This window comes from Mizuhopecten yessoensis, unplaced genomic scaffold (assembly GCF_002113885.1).
Source record: "Mizuhopecten yessoensis strain PY_sf001 unplaced genomic scaffold, ASM211388v2 scaffold3431, whole genome shotgun sequence".
Lineage (NCBI taxonomy): Eukaryota > Metazoa > Mollusca > Bivalvia > Pectinida > Pectinidae > Mizuhopecten > Mizuhopecten yessoensis.
Window position 1 is genome coordinate 248,411 of NW_018405041.1, and position 17,330 is coordinate 265,740.

A 17,330-nucleotide genomic window follows, 5' to 3' on the forward strand; every position below is an offset into this window, starting at 1 on the left:
CAAGGTAATATAGTTTATAAATAGTTTATAAATAGATATATTTTGATTTAATTTTCAAGAAATTTTAAAAACTGCAACTCAGCCTCGGTGATCAATAAGTGAATTTTGCTTCTATCAAAGTAAATTTGAAATACAATGAAGTTACCCCTCGACTTATTTTGAGATACTAGGTTACTCTGTGTAATCTACAATGGCGCGCCTTATTTAAATTCGGAGTTGTCGTGTGCTTTCTGCCATGTGCAATAATCACTCGTGTACATGTATTTCTTACAGTATATGTATAGATTTAATCGGAATCCTTCGCTAGTTATATAATGTCTGAAACAGATTGACATGCTATTATTTGCATGGAACAATAGAGATTATGTTGAAGCATTTTTTGTTCGTATTCTACCTAATAGTTGTCATAAAGATTCATAAACCCCTATTCTATTTTTATACATTTGTATACGCGTTGAAAATACATATTTTGACTAAAAACACTATGATTTATTTTTCATGTATTTGTGCCAGAATATTTGAGTGGCTTTCTACACGGTATAATGGTCCGGCGTTTTGTCCATTAGCATGATATATGTATATGAAATGCTATAAACAACTCTCTTATATGCAAATTTTGAATATGCATAGACCATTTGATTTAATCCACAAACACACAGACACACATTATTATATAACCGTTGATCACAGCATTTAAAAAAACAACATATAGCTTAACTATCATTCTTTTAAAATTGGATACTCAAATAAATCAACATTTGGTAATTGTTTTCCTTTCATTTCCTGCTCATTTAAGGAGCTACATACTCTTAACTACAAAATCTCAATATACACCGAATAAAGTTCATTCAACTTTAAAATCGTTCCAGAAGAACATCAATTATTTAAAAAACTTTTACGTTGTATCATATTTCATGTCATTACCTGTCATCAGGCTTACGATAGATCCTAGCACAATCGTCAATAGTAGTCCCACGGCCCCAAACCAACGAAAAGAGAGGGAAAATAACTTGTCAATACCTTGTCTGGGTTGTCGAAAAAAGATAGGAAAGAGTTAATGAAAAATTATCACCGAATTTATACTGTATACCAGGATTTTTTCGCCAAATAAAATGTACACTCTTCACAAGAATTAACCATATTCGCCCCGTGTTAGTATCGCCTCCTCAGTAATGCATATCATATTGTCTACTAATGTCCCGTTAATGCTACATTCGCCCTAATTATCATCAAGGACGATATGAAATGATAACACATTTGAAATGTACACAAAACAGATGTGAATTGATGGGACTCCTGCGTAATTCTGTACGTTAGGATAATAAAACGGTTGAGCTGTATGGTGTACATGTAAAATAGCATATACAGGTAACCCAGGCTGTGACACAAAACGCAAATATATGTTTGAATCATTTTGAATTGATGACGTTATTATTGTTAATCATTCAATGTTCCAATCGACATTTTAATTGTGTATACACCATCGATATATAAATCACGTTTTCATATTCAATACGCAATATGTAAAGTAATTACGCTTTGATGGTATTGAAGATTTCCATTTCTTTTTGGTATGTTGTTATTCGTGAAGATGTGTTGCTAGGATGCGACGGATGCCAAGCTGATGAGTTGTAGCAAACAGTTGAATTAGTCATCAAAGTTGTGTTTGTGTAGAATGTCGAATCCAGAGAGCATTGATCTGTTGGGTTTGGTGGCAGCCAAGGCTCACTTGGTTTAGACGTGAAGAAGTTCTGTCCGAGGGATATCCAGAAAACAAATATCATCGATATTACCGCGCCGATGACGACACCCTGTAATACAGAAAACATGCTAAAATTGCATTTGATAAAAAGTGTTATTTAATTGGATGGACGCCTTTTATAAAACGTTTCAATATTTTTTATTGAACCAGAACCATTATAAATGTGGCGTGATCAATGCAAGTTCAGTTCAGTATCTGTGAGTTTCAGTTTCATAGAATATGCAAAAGAGTTTTGCGAACTCTAATAAACATATTTAGTTTGAAATTATTTTGTATCACTTACGTTATCAAAGCTGTTGAAATTTTAAGAAAGCTGACAAAATAAACCTTCTCAAAAGAAGAGAAAAAAACAAGACATAAAGCTTTCATTTTTTCCTTTACCACCAGTCCATGACGTATATCATTGATCTGCATGATTTCACAATAGATGCTATAAACACGTTTGTGATGACGTAATCAATTTCTCAACAGTCGTAATGGAAATGAAATACCGTTCAATATGATTATATTCAACAATGTACAATTATTCCTTTGTAGTGATGAACACCCATATCACGCATTTGTGAATTGTGTAGTACAACCCACCTTTTTAGTTGCCCATGGACAAAATATGGAAAAGAGGAACATGCCGGACAGAGGACCTCCAAAACAGGTAAGTATTGAAGCAGCTACATGTATCTGGAAAATATATGAAACTTTAAATGAAAATCAATATTTGGAAGTAAGACGATATAAATGGTTCAGTAATATCAAAGGTAAACTCTTACATAACAATGTATCATTAAGAAAAATGATAGTCAAAATTAGTCCAAATGTCCAGGTAATAATTTTAATGACCACAAAGTTGACCAATAATACAGAGTAAGTGATTGGCGACATCAAGAGGGCAGTATCAGCTCCGATGCGTAGATTGAATCTTATGTGAACGTAGGATGCAAAAGACAATAGTATAAACCAATACCTGAAAGTATCACAAAGCTGTTGCAATAAAACTTTATCACAACAACTGACGACGTATGTAAACAAAATCCACATTATCATTAGAGAGTAACACATCATAATGTATAAAAATACGTTCTGGAATGGATTGTGGTGAATTTCGGGAGAGTTCTCTGCCTTGAACCGTGGGCCCCGCCGGACGAGATCTCGTCGAGCTACGCAACAACCTAGCTGTGTCGTATTGGCGCGGTCTCTTTATATCGTGACATTCCACAAGTACACACGTGAGTGATTTTCCTTCGCTTATTCTAATAGATTTTGGGACTTGAGAGCAGTTCTCAATTACATGTTGTGGCGGTTTTTAATAACACACCAAATTCACAACAGTATCTTTGCAGCGATTTTATTTAATTCTTTTTCAATTATATCTACCGACATGTCCAGTCAGTTAATGACGGACCTCAAGTTTTACTTATAATAATGCCATAAGATCTTTTGTTTAAGTCCCTTTATACCATTTTCATGAAACAGTGTATTGTTACATGTACGTTATTTGTTCACTATAATTCCCGTACTCTTTCTGCCTTCAACCCATGAAAAGAATCCTTGTTTACGTCACTACCCCTGAAGCTGTAGTTGTAAATATCGGTTACGAAATTCAACACTTTTTTCATGTTGACATTATGTATGTTTAAATAAAACAAAGCTTAAGCTAAACTAATTATAGAAGCACCTAAGACAGTCGTGTTCTGTTTGTATGATTCCTGTTTATACTGTCCCAGTTAAACTTTTGCCCTACGCCGATAACATACATATCATACTAACCGCTGTAATGATATATTCCACTTCTTGCAGGAGGTGAAAAAGGCAAAAGATAAATTGCGGCGAACATTTCCCTGTATAAAGTATTCTTTTTAAATTGCATATTATCCTATACCTGACTCATACATCCCGAAACATTGGCTATCAACGCTGTGACAGCGACAGACATCCCTCCGTAGAAAAAGACTGAAACATGCAACAATACTTATTTTGAACAATTTAAAATCACAGATAATATTAAAAAAAAGTGTTGATATTTCATGAAACTATAGGGAGATTATCTTGTCGCATTGTAAGTAGACGATATCGTTTGCTTACTTGAAGAGTGACTGGGTCTTTGATTGATTGCGACATAATAAATAAACAGCTTTCCACCAATTGGTTGTCAGTTGATTTAGTAATGCATGTCCCCACTTAAACAATATAGTGAATATTTGGTAATATTTATCAAAGAAAAATAGTATCACCAGAAGGCATAAGTTGCAATGGCAAATCAGAAGAACGGTCAGAAAAAAATATTTAAAAACCCTCTTTAATGTAATGTATTATACATTAACTTTACCTGATACTTTGGCAATCGCCGTGGCTTTTCCAACGGACATGTCATTATATCGGGGTTTAATGAAGTCTTGTACTGTCTGAGCACTTAGACAACTTAGTCCAGATGAAATTGTGCTGTAAAACAGATATTCTAATTAATTTGCGATGTAACACGACATTTGATTGTTCAATCAAAATAATATATGCAGTCTACAATTTTCTCATCTGCATAATTATGAAGCCCGGATGGCGATTGTTAATGCAGTCATTGACCCCGAATGACTCTGACACGTCATGAAATTGATTATTAATGACGTCATGAACAAAAGCATGACCCCGCAAGGTAAACGTAATTATGTCTCACTTTGAATATTCCTGACGTCACCATTCCACGGAGGAGTGAACCAGATATCTTAAAATCGTCTTTTTTTGGTTTTGTGGATTATATGTGGATAACCCTACTGTATTTTTATTTTTTGCGGCGGTATATCGTAATTATACTTACTCAAATACCTGTTTTACTGGCTCCGCTCCGTGCTGCAAAAACAATTCAATTTGCGACAGTACAATCACGATATACCGCCGCAAATCTCAAAATACAGTAGGGTTATCCCCTAATTACCAAGCCTGTGTCCTAAACGTGTCCGTTTAGTTTATTTAATTTAACTCAATAGTATAAACCCGTACCAGCCAATTTGCTTCTGGATATAAATCATAAGTAAACATTATTCTTTTGATATCTTTTATATATTCAACTTCCAAATATATTAGTTTGTTTAATTATATCCCTAGAAAGAATGCTCTACTGTCGTGTGATTACAGTTCGAAAAATGATACGCGATTGTTCTAATATTGACAAAAGAGGCAACTAGCTTGTACAGGGCATTAACACCAGGTCTTACATATAACATAAATGTCTATATATTTTAGTACACGATTACACACTAGTCGCCCTTGTAAGTATCGAAATAATCACTAGGGATACACATATAAATTATCTCTGGTCCGTCGGCCAGAAAATCAACAGTGTCCGTTAACAGTCATTATGATATAATGTATAAATCACCACTGTTAAAGTATTTTATGTAACCTACCTTAATGAGGCACTGAACAAAGAAGCGAGGAACAGCCCCGAGAGTCCAGGAAGACCGTGAAATATCCTCACCACCATGTGGGGTAGCAACTGGAACAATTAAAAATAGGTACCTTTTTTGTTGTTTAATTTCAAACCTTAGCCAATTTCGTAATATAAATTTATGTGCTTTTGAAATACTTTTTAATCAAATCATAGGGATTTTAAATCATGCTGACACTTACAATCCTTTCTGAATTAAGCTCAAATAGCAATGATATCAATGACTTTACCAATTTTTCTTTATGACGCGAAGACGTAATGATTTTTATTAATTTATACATACCTGATTAGCATTATTTATCTGACCTGATTCAGTGGGATCGCAGCCGACGACATTAAAGTAGGCAAACATCACTAGACCTTCAATATTGACTATAAGGGCGATAATGAAGAAGGCAGGAGCAGCAAAATACATAATTCTGAAAGTGAAAACGTAATAAAACATGTACGCTTTCCCGGTTTTACCTGGTTAGATACACGCGACATTGCATGCAAACAATATGATTCATATGTAGGAAAAAAATAATATCAGTTTACGTCCAAAAGCGACAAATGCAATTTCATATTCACGCTTGTCATTATTTTTAAAGAAATCGTCGGATATATCTAATTCTTGCCGATAGATAATGTCATAAACCGCCACATTAGCATAAACAGAAACATGACGATTCCAGAACCACGTACACACATAGTAACGAACCACGTGTCTTTTCCCTTATTATTATATTCCTTCAGATTTGATGTTAAATTCTTTCTTGTTTGTTAATCATTTTCCTGACCTTGTGATACTTCTCATTTCATTTGAATATTTTTTTCAGCATTGTGATATAGAGGTCCAGTGAATAAGGTGACATTGCAAAAATCCGGTGATTTTGCAGTCCAACATGTAAAACTAATAGTTTTTGCGCTGATCAAATAAGTGGATAATCACTCTGTTTGTGTCTTTTTGGACGTTTAATTATAATTGATGGTCATTTAGATCTGCTTACAATATTGACATTATTTAATATCCAACCTAGTGACATGGCTGTAACCAAGTTTCTTTCTAAATTCTTCGTTAATACTAAGGTCAAGATAACGTGGGAGGTGCCAGGGATAGGAATTCTGAAGGAGAACATTCAAATTTATCAAACGCCGTGAAAAAGGTCTTCTTACCGTTTGCCTTCTTGTAAAGACTTAACGGAACTTATCCTCTGAACCGTTGCCTGTTTTTTTTAATTGAACGACCAATTTCTAAAGTTGACAAAAATATGGCAGCTTTGTACTCTTTCACGCAGTCGATAATTGTACTGAGTATTCCTTAGCTATTCTGTAACTTGAATTGATATGATATTCGTCGCAGAAACAGAATTTTAGATATGAGGCAAATACATTTTGATGTTCGTGTCGCTACCCACTTACTTGAAATAATTGAGTCTAAGATGTTCGTAGTTAATTTGGAACCCCCTTCCTATGTGTCCTACATCCATCGTACCCTATAACAGGAAGAACCCGATACCAGTCCCAGACAGAGAAATACGACACACATTATATAAAGTTCCAGCATTATCTATAATAATAATAGTCAATAATAGTAATATTGATTCTATCAGTTTATAAGGGTAACAAAAGGGGTACAAAGACAATTGTTGTCAGAACTCAAAATAAATATAATCATATTACAGAAGGCTTACTACGAACAATTTTCAAATGACAACATATATAGCATTTGATTAGTATTCAGAGTAATAAAACAGCCATAGCAATTGATTATGTATGATACTTTAACCAACGTTTACAATGACGTAACGATAAATATGATTGTATGGTACATTTGTATCATCAAATCGCGGTGAAAGGCTAACTGAGCCGTTGCTTGCCTTAACATGTTTTACTTATTGTTGTGCCACAAAATGTGTTACTTAGACAATAAGACAAATATAATATTACCTTATCTATAAAATGTTCGATTCAAGTAATTAAATAAACGTTATATATTGGTATGTTTACCTTTATGACGACAACACTCATCCCTAGGGTCATAATGATACATTGTAATACACCCGTCCATACGACCGCCTTGATTCCGCCCTGTACAGAGATACAAGTATACATTATAAAACATCCGTCCACACCACCGCCTCGAGTCCGCCCTGTACAGAGATATAATAAAGCATTATAAAACATCCATCCACACGACCACCTTGTGTTCGCCCTGTACAGAGATATAATTATACATTATAAAACATCCGTCAACACCACCGCCTTTAGTCCGCCCTGTACAGAGATATAATAAAGCATTATAAAACATCCATCCACACGACCACCTTGTGTTCGCCCTGTACAGATCTATAATAATACATTATAAAACATCCATCCACACGACCACCTTGAGTTCGCTCTATCATAAATATGTACACAGAGGCCGCTTGACATCTGAATTCATTAACACACCCGCCATGTACCAACATATGACATAAGATAACGCTACCATTCCGTCTACTGGACCGACCGTATTCCGCACTGTACAGATAAATGATAATAAAAAAGCCATATTCAAGCGCGACTTTTTATATCCCAATGCTCATCTACACCGCATCAAACATTTACCGTCATTGAATTAATAAAGAAAATTATATAATAATTTATGTTTTATCAAGTTCACTTCGGTAAACATTTATTTAAAATGAATGAAAAGTATTGAGCAAAACATTTAACACACCCTCAACAACATGAGAAAAACCTTATATATCCGATTGTCCAGTATTTATATCATAGTCTTAATTATTATCTTACAAATACATGTATACCGTCGCATACTTCAATACTCACGTTACAGTTATTATTGTAATAGCCTGATTAATTCCCTGATAAAATGCAAACTATTCATCGGCTGTTGATATATATTCTATGTATTTAGTCATGGAGCAACGCTGTGAACAGACAAGTTCTCCTTGACAAGAAAGTACTTAGTTTTCTAAACAGGTGCTATGCTCATTGACAGCAAGCGTCTTTCTAGGAGGTACTTCAATAAAAGTTCAGATATTCATTCAAAGCTGTCATCAGGTATACAAAATACAGAAACACCTTATCATTTGACAACAGTTCCATTTTATCTGACCCATTGAGCAAGTTCTAGTGACAAGTCATTTACACAGTTCCACAAGGATAACGTTTAAATGCATATAAAGTAGCGCTTCTTACTATAGAGGTGTAAATAATGGCTGTTCCTGCTACGGAGAATACAGAAGCCCAGAATGGCAGGTCTGTCACTATATACAATGAAAGAAACTGGTAAAACATACAATCAAATTTTGGAACATATGAGATGATAGAAACCAGCTTCTTATACTTCAATTGCACACATCACACATACCATACCCGTATAATACGTAGATACACACAATAACATATACTCAGTCTAGCTACCTATACAGGTGCCGAAGAGCACGCATTTGGACATATATCCTGCAATCACGAAACCACATAATGCACAGAAATACATCAATAAATAACTTCACTGCAGCCATCATCCTAGATTAAGATCAAATATACACATGCAATACACTCAAAATCCACATAAATTCCCTTGAACACCATCCTCACTCACAGCCTAAAATCGTAATCACATACACCACACATGTTATAACATCAGAATGAAGACTGGTCAAAATATCGCCAATACACCTTTTCAAGTGGATTCAACAACGTCTGTGTTGATTTAAGCGATAGAGGGAATGCTTCGTAGATACTTACCTGGTGCGGGTTCCTGATAATACCAGGTTCAATAGAAATGCGGTGACTAGATACTTACCTGGTTTGCGTTCCTATTAATACCAGCTTCAATAGACACCTAGTGACTAGTTTCTTACCTGGTTCGCGTTCCGGATAATACCAGCTTCATTAGATAGTTGGTGACTAGATACTTACCTGGTTCGCGTTCCTGATAATACCAGCTTGCGTAGAAACCCTGCAACTAGATTATTCCCTGGTTCGCGTTCCTGATAATACAAGCTTCATTAGAAAGTTGGTGACTAGATACTTACCTGGTTCGCGTTCCGGAAAATACCAGCTTCATTAGATAGTTGGTGACTAGATACTTACCTGGTTCGCGTTCCTGATAATACCAGCTTGCGTAGAAACCCTGCAACTGGATTATTCCCTGGTTCGCGTTCCTGATAATACAAGCTTCATTAGAAAGTTGGTGACTAGATACTTACCTGGTTCGCTTTCCGGAAAATACCAGCTTCATTAGATAGTTGGTGACTAGATACTTACCTGGTTCGCGTTCCTGATAATACCAGCTTGCGTAGAAACCCTGCAACTAGATTCTTTCCTGGTTCGCGTTCCTGTTAATACAAGCTTCAGTAGAAAGTTGGTGACTAGATATTTCCCTGGTTCGCATTCCTGTTAATACCAGCTTCACTAGATACCTGGTGACTCGATACTTACCTGGTTCGCGTTCCTGATATTAACAGCTTGCGTAGAAACTCTGTGACTAGATACTTACCTGGTTTGCGTTTCTGATAATACCAGATTCAATAAAAACCTGGTGACTAGATACTTACCTGGTTTGCGTTCCTGATAATACCAGCTTCATTAGAAATGTGGTGACAAGATACTAACCTGGTTCGCTTTCCTGATAATACCAGCTTCATTAGAAAGTTGGTGACTAGATACATACCTGGTTCGCGTTCTTGATAATACCAGCCTGCGTAGAAACCCGGTGACTAAATACTTACCTGTTTCTCGTTCCTGTTAATACCAGCTTCAGTAGAAACCTGGTGACTAGATATTTACCTGGTTCGCGTTCCTGATAATAGCACCTTGCGTAGAAACCCTGTGACTATATACTCACCTGGTTCGCGTTCCAGTTAATACCAGCGTCATTAGAAACCTGGTGACTTGATATTTACCTGGTTCGCGTTCCTGATAAAACCAGCTTCAGTAGAAACCTGGCGACTAGATACTTACCTGGTTCGTTTCCCTTATAATACCAGCTTTAGTAGAATATTTGACTGGGCGAATAAAGATTTTACCAGTGAAGGGTGAATATTTGACTGGGCGAATAAAGATTTTACCAGTGAAGGGTGAATATTTCACTGGGCGAATACAGATTTTACCATTGAATGTGAACATTTGACTGGTCGAATACAGATTTTACCAGTAAAGGGCGAACAATTGACAGTTCGAAAGTTTCCGGGGATACAGTATATCTTTAATAATAACACAATTCACATAAAAAATATCAAATTGTTTTAATGCAACGGATTCACATATTTTTGCAACACTATGTTTCATATTTTCAGGAAAACAATACAATCTAAAACTTTATATAAAGCACTGAAATAATGAAATACACCTCTAAAGTAAACGTGGTATTTCAGTTACCAACAAAGGAATTCGCAATCAGACGAATTCATCACCTCACGTTAGCTCAGTTTCAGGAACTGACCTCATTTTAAGTCTTTATTAAGTGAAACATCTTCGTTGACCTGGTTCATGTCTTAAATAAATGTCTATGTTTTTTTTATGGATTAATGGATGCTGAAAATGTAGTTAAGACCACCTCTCAACAATGCACCCATCCATCATGTTTTATGCATCTAAAACGACAGGTATACGATTCAATGTCCTTTGTTCTTTATGAAAACATTTTACCTGAAAATCAGGTACATGTGTATTAATTCTTCTTTCTTTTCATGTATGTATTATGAGTGTCTTATACAGGAAGTTTTTACGTCAGATCTGTGGACTCTAGCATTAACTTTACGAGCTTTTACCGAACCTTGATTAAAAAAACACATGACAAAAAAACCAACCCTTAATTGTCTTCATAAGTCTTGCATGACATGAACACCGATAAAATATAAGCGCATACATCCTATTTATAACATAGTATGTACACTAGTCAGTATGTGTAGTTTAGTCGTATATATATATGTATGCATTTCATGGTAATAAACGCATACTACAATTCTATTTTGCTACATTGACGTCATCTGACTAAGGTCTACAACTCTACATCCTCAAAATTTCAGCACCCCTGGAATATGTCATGACAAAATCGAAAGCTCTGTACGCACTGCTTCATTTATACAAGTAGATCAGTCTGGTCATTTGCGATCCATCAATAGCATTTCGCGGCAGTGTAACGGTAAATGTGACCGTCTTTATGGTAATGTGTCAATTTTACGTGAACTTTAAAGGACAGGTATCACCTTGCAATTTGTCATGTTCTTTTTATAATGAGACCATCAAATTGCAAACCGCGTACCTTCAATTTAATCATGACATGCTCTAAGGGTGCAGAGAACGTATGCAAGCGTAACACCTCAAAATTCAGAAGATGACAATGCTTAGTAATACTACTACAAATGTATGACCTCTTAATATACACGTTAATATTAACTAATAAAACATGGTGGTTTGTTTTGCCTTGTCATTTTGCACAAAATAATGGAATTTCTATCTTACACCCATATCACTTCCGTGACGTTGCATTGGGATAGAAAAATGACGTGACGTTAAATTAGAAACAATCATATGCCGCGATAGGATTATTGTTTTCTTTTATTTCTCAGAGCTAATTCTGGTGATAGGAATGAGAAAAACATACACGTTGAAATAAGATCTGCATCATTCTAAGAGTGTTTAGCTGACATGCTATAAAAAATGTAGGAGAAAATCTCCGGACAAAAAAAATCAAAAACTGAAATGAACAAAGGGCAATAACTTTTGCAAAAACCGTTGAATCAAAATTCTTTTAACGGAGACACAACTTCATATCATGATTATAATGTATACCAAGTTTCAAAGAGATCCGTTGAAAAATGTAGGAGAAGATTGCCGGACAAAAATCAAATACTGAAATCAACAAAGGTCAATAACTTTTGCAAAAATCGTCGAAACAAAATTCTTTCATGGAAACACAAAAAAACATATCATGATTATTGAGCCTACTAAGTTTCAAAGAAATCCGTCANTTTTAACGGAGACACAACTTCATATCATGATTATAATGTATACCAAGTTTCAAAGAGATCCGTTGAAAAATGTAGGAGAAGATTGCCGGACAAAAATCAAATACTGAAATCAACAAAGGTCAATAACTTTTGCAAAAATCGTCGAAACAAAATTCTTTCAGGGAAACACAAAAAAACATATCATGATTATTGAGCCTACTAAGTTTCAAAGAAATCCGTCAAAAAATGTAGGTGAAGATTACCGGACAAAAAATAAAATACTGAAATGAACAAAGGGCAATAACTTTTAGAACAATTGTCGAATCAAAATTATTTTAACGGAGACACAACTTCATATCATGATTATAATGTATACCAAGTTTCAAAGAGATCCGTTGAAAAATGTAGGAGAAGATTGCCGGACAAAAATCAAATACTGAAATCAACAAAGGTCAATTACTTTTGCAAAAATCGTCGAAACAAAATTCTTTCAGGGAAACACAAAAAAACATATCATGATTATTGAGCCTACTAAGTTTCAAAGAAATCCGTCAAAAAATGTAGGTGAAGATTACCGGACAAAAAATAAAATACTGAAATGAACAAAGGGCAATAACTTTTAGAACAATTGTCGAATCAAAATTATTTTAAGGGAGACACAACTTCATATCATGATTATAATGTATACCAAGTTTCAAAGAGATCGGTCGAAAAATGAAGGGGAAGATTGCCGAACACACAAAAGTTTACGCCGGACGGACAGAAGGACGACGCCATACCATAATACTCCCGTCAAATTTGACGGGCGTATACAACTTAAACTAAGGGGAGGTCAAAAATTTACATTGTAATGTCAACTATTGCAAACAGTATCATTAGAGAAAGCTCGGTACAGTAAGCTTTAATTATACAACGTTACGCTTCAAAGATTGACTTCATGGTTCAGTGGGTATGTGTCAAGATTTATAAAGGTATACAAACCATATAGATAGCGCTTCAAAAGGATACAATGTTATACTTAGGTTATCATCTGATAAAACTATATGAAACGTTTAACGTTATGTTAATAAATCAATTTATCTATGGCATATCTTGTAGTTTAGACTTACAAATATTTCACTTAGGTTTTCGGTGCCTAGAAAATTTACGGCTCGCAACTCCGTATTTCAAAATTAAAAACAAAACATATCTGTAGGTTGAAAAAAAGTAATACACACATTCAAAATACACATTCTGGGTATATAGTGATTACTTCATCACGTTCGGATGCACGGTAATTCAACACAAGATAGAATGAGCAAAGTTATTAAAAAAAAAAATGAAAAATCAGCTCAGAAACTTGTGTTTTGAACGCAAGCTTAATAATACGTTGTGGAGCTGAGGTTGACTGAGAGTTTCCCATTGTACACGTAATATGATGACGTCACTACTTCATGGCATCACTGAATTTATATATATATATATATTATATTGTGATGCCATAATGACAAAAGGCTTGAAGACAAATGCCGATATTGGAAACTGCTATTTTTATCGATATTTGTTTATGTGATGAACATAAACTTATAGTAGTTTTTATACTTGATTTATGAAAGTATTCACAATTGTAAACTTCAGCTCAAATGTGGCTTTTAACACAAACAGGAATTTAAAACTTATGTTGCGAACTTTCGAAAACGTCTGTTTCACCGGTGTGGCGACTCTAAAACGCTAAATACAACTCGCTAAGTCACATTGGTACATGATTTACAAAAAAACACTTATTTATAGTTTCATATAAAATAAAAAATCATCTAAGATGTTCAATAAGCAATGAATTTGTATGAATACAATATATCGTGTTGCATGCAATATTTCTATCAAATCTGCTAAAAAGAGACCACGATCCACGAGACTTTGGGTGTATGACGCCACTTATAAAACGCCCAATTACAATACTCATGTTCATGTTAACTTACATACACAATTTAAAAACCGCAAACATACACTAAATAACAAACATGGTTTCAGTATACCCATTTGATTATACAAACATTGCAATATTTTAGCTATACAACTGGGTACACATTTCATTCCTCTTTAACCGAAGTAAAAAGAATATTATTAGATTACAATAACATCACAAAAAATATACTATTCAGTCATATGCCAAAAAAAAAAAAAATTAAAATAACACATGCAAATATAAATTCAGCTTCTTCTAAAACAATACATCTAAAAAAATGTATTTAATTCCAGTAATAAAGGAGTATTTACGAATAATAAGGATATAACGTAATTCATTTTTTGAGTAATGTATTAATTCTGGGATATACATTCAAATTTAGTAAAACAAAATACTGATAACCCTCAATGAAAAAGGAATCTGGAGTCGTTGACATGGTGAATACATATAAAACAATATTTCAGTCTATGATGTAATAACACTTTTTAATGTCAGTATATATCTCCTCCTTTTTGTCAAAATACTTCATTGGTCTAACCGGAAATTCTCAATATTGTGAATCATTGCAGCAGGCCAAGCTGGCGCAGCTGCGCCGTTCATTTCAGGCGCTAATGTGTTGTCCGACCGTAGTGTGTGGGAACCACCTCCAATAGTTGCATTGCATTCTGGGCAGGCCCCCTGCGTCGTTGCACCATTGCAGTCTCCAATAGCGTACACATGTCCTGTAATGAAATAAAATAAAAACTATTATAGCATGTAATTATACAAATGAGAAAAAAATGCATGCAACTGCCGAGATAAAATGATGAATATAAAACACATTCCGTAACACGGGTTAAATTTGTTGTAACAGCTGTATTGCCTTTGGCATCAGACAACTTTACGTAATATATATGTAAAATAAAAATTGCATGTCCATTCAGGTTTATTTCGAAAGGGCAACACCGTGACGTCAAAATTCGCTGCCATCACACTACAATAGTAACGTGACGTCACAATGTACACAAGAGAAAAGAAAGAAGACCCTTTAATCAAAATATCAAAACTAATCCCAACTGGTCACAGTATTTTTTTTGCGCTATCAATTTTGCATATATTATGACGTCATGTTGCTATTGTAGTAAGATGACATGAAATAATGACGTCATGATGTTGTGCCTTGGAAATACACCTGATGAGCCATATCAAGGACGAAAGCAGCTTGTTTTTTTCTAGTCGGTCGTTATAACTTTTTTTCTATAATTACCTACTTCACATTGAGATTTGATATTTTTTATTATATATATACTTTGCTTTGACAGATCACTACTTAACACATTTTAAAGCGTGTAATAGATGCTTACCATTTGGACATTTACACTAGTGTCCAGACCGATGATGTTTACGTTCCAAGCTATCTTGACATTGTTCAGCGCACTCTTTCGTGTCTTTTTCGGAGCATTTTACCATTCCAGCGTGTCTAAAAGTAGACCAAGCTGGCGCAGCTGCGTCGTCCATTTCAGGCGCAAATGTTTTGTCCGACCGCAGTGTGTGGGAACCACCTCCTATAGTCACTTTGCATTCTGGGCAGGTCCCCTGTGTCGTGCGGCCACCGCAGTCTCCAATAGCGTATACATGTCCTGTAATGAAATAAAAAAACTATTATAGCATATAATTATACAAATGAGAAAAAAAATTGCATGCACCTGCCGAGATAAAATGATAAATATGAAGCACATTCCGTAACACGGGTTATATTTATTGTTACAGTTGTATTGCCTTTGGCATCAGATAATTTTATGTATTATATATATGTAAAATATAAATTGCTTGTCCATTCAGTTTTATTTCGAAAGGGCAACACCATGACGTCAAAATTCGCTGCCATCACACTCCAATAGTAACGTGACGTCACAATGTACACAAGAGAAAAGAAAGAAGACCATTTAATAAAAATATCAAAACTAATCCCAACAGGCCACAGTAATGTTTGCACCATCAATTTTGCATATATTGTGACGTCCTGTTGCTATTGTAGTATGATGACATGAAATAATGACGTCATGATGTTGTGTTTTTTAAATACACCGGATGAGCCATTTGAAGGACGAAAGCAGCTTGGGGTTTTTTTCTAGTCGTTCGTTTTAACTTTTTTTCTATAATTACCTACTTCACATTGACATTTGATCATTTTTACTATATATAAACAGTTGTGGGATCGCACAACGTTACACGATGTGCGGTGTGCGCACGATGTGTGCACGAAGTGCGAACGATAAAAAATTGGACGATCATTGCTTGCGCACATTTGTGCGGACGATAGGCGAATGTTGTGCGATAACAATCGTGGTTGGTGTAAATTGAGGAATGCCTCAACAATAAATACGGTTTTGTGCATGTGTTTAATCACATAAACTTGATTATTTAGTATGGGTCTATAATTATTCTAGCTGCATCTATAAGATTATCTTTCTCTCTATACTTTCTTAAATTTAGAAACAACCTAAATCGACACATGTAAAATTACAACACATTCTCGGCAATACAGGTAAACATAGCAACTTGGTACCTGTACCCAGACCGTAGTTATCCCCCGCCCGGGGCACTTGCGTAACTCGCCAAAGTGTGAAAACCAGGTGAAGGGGAGCTATAGACCAAAACGAAAGCAAATAACAAATACTTAACATCCAGTTGTGTTTTCATAACGGTCATACGGTATCACATATCAGCTCTATGTGTCAGGGACAGGCCGGGTAAAACTCCGGTCACTCATCAAATTGTTATTTACCTGTTCTGTTACCTAGAAGCTAAACCCATTCTTGACAGTCTAACGGTCACCGTAACACTGTGTAACACGCATTGAAAAATTGTACATAATCTTAATTATTGTGATGAGAAATTTCAGTAATATATACAGTGTACATTATTGCATACGAGCCTTCCGTATTCTTTTCATTCCGTAATATTTATCAACAAATTGTACCAAATCGCACAGTTGTGCGGAGAAAAGCTCACAACGGGGCGAACGATTGTTAAATCGCACAGTTGTGCGCACCATGTGTGGACGATGTACGGACGGTGTGTGAACGATGTATGCACGGTGTGCGCACGGTATTTTTGGTGCGTTGTGCGGTCACACAACTGTACCTTGCTTTGACAGATCACTACTTAACACATTTTAAAGCGTGTAATAGATATTTACCATTTGGACATTTAAACCTGTAGTGTAGGAGAACGGTGGTGTAGCTCAACAGACAAGGAATA

At 35.2% G+C, this 17,330-nt stretch overlaps 2 protein-coding genes across 3 annotated transcripts in view; both read right to left on the reverse strand.

The window, feature by feature from the left end:
* Positions 1-1,532: 1,532 nt before the first annotated feature.
* LOC110447476 (sodium-coupled monocarboxylate transporter 2-like) lies at positions 1,533-8,458 on the reverse strand. Its single transcript, XM_021493208.1, has 8 exons — positions 8,382-8,458; positions 7,188-7,268; positions 6,600-6,673; positions 5,482-5,617; positions 5,158-5,246; positions 4,086-4,198; positions 3,639-3,709; positions 1,533-1,811 (listed from the first exon to the last, which is right to left on the reverse strand). The coding sequence occupies exons 2-8, from the start codon at positions 7,218-7,220 to the stop codon at positions 1,533-1,535; spliced, it is 795 nt and encodes a 264-aa protein (XP_021348883.1). The 5' UTR covers positions 7,221-7,268; positions 8,382-8,458.
* A 4,335-nt stretch (positions 8,459-12,793) lies between these two features.
* Positions 12,794-17,330, reverse strand: part of LOC110447485 (NFX1-type zinc finger-containing protein 1-like) — a 12,080-nt gene continuing 7,543 nt past the window's right edge. Inside the window, exons 3-4 of one of the 2 annotated variants that reach the window (XM_021493219.1) lie at positions 15,431-15,706; positions 14,726-14,809 (exon numbers count right to left, since the gene is read on the reverse strand). In XM_021493219.1, the coding sequence (XP_021348894.1) occupies positions 15,447-15,706 (260 nt within the window). In that variant the 3' untranslated portion in view covers positions 14,726-14,809; positions 15,431-15,446. Of the gene's footprint in view, positions 14,810-15,430; positions 15,707-17,330 lie in introns of both variants that reach the window. The other variant, XM_021493220.1, reaches the window with a different exon arrangement.

Coding starts and splice junctions, on each gene's coding strand:
- LOC110447476 (XM_021493208.1), bottom strand. CDS start 7,220: ATGACCCTAGGGATGAGTGTTGTCGTCATAAAG. Junction 3,710..4,085: donor GGCGATTGCCAAAGTATCAG/GTAAAGTTAATG, acceptor TGCATGTTTCAG/TCTTTTTCTACGGAGGGATG. Junction 1,812..3,638: donor TTTCGGGATGTATGAGTCAG/GTATAGGATAAT, acceptor TCTGTATTACAG/GGTGTCGTCATCGGCGCGGT.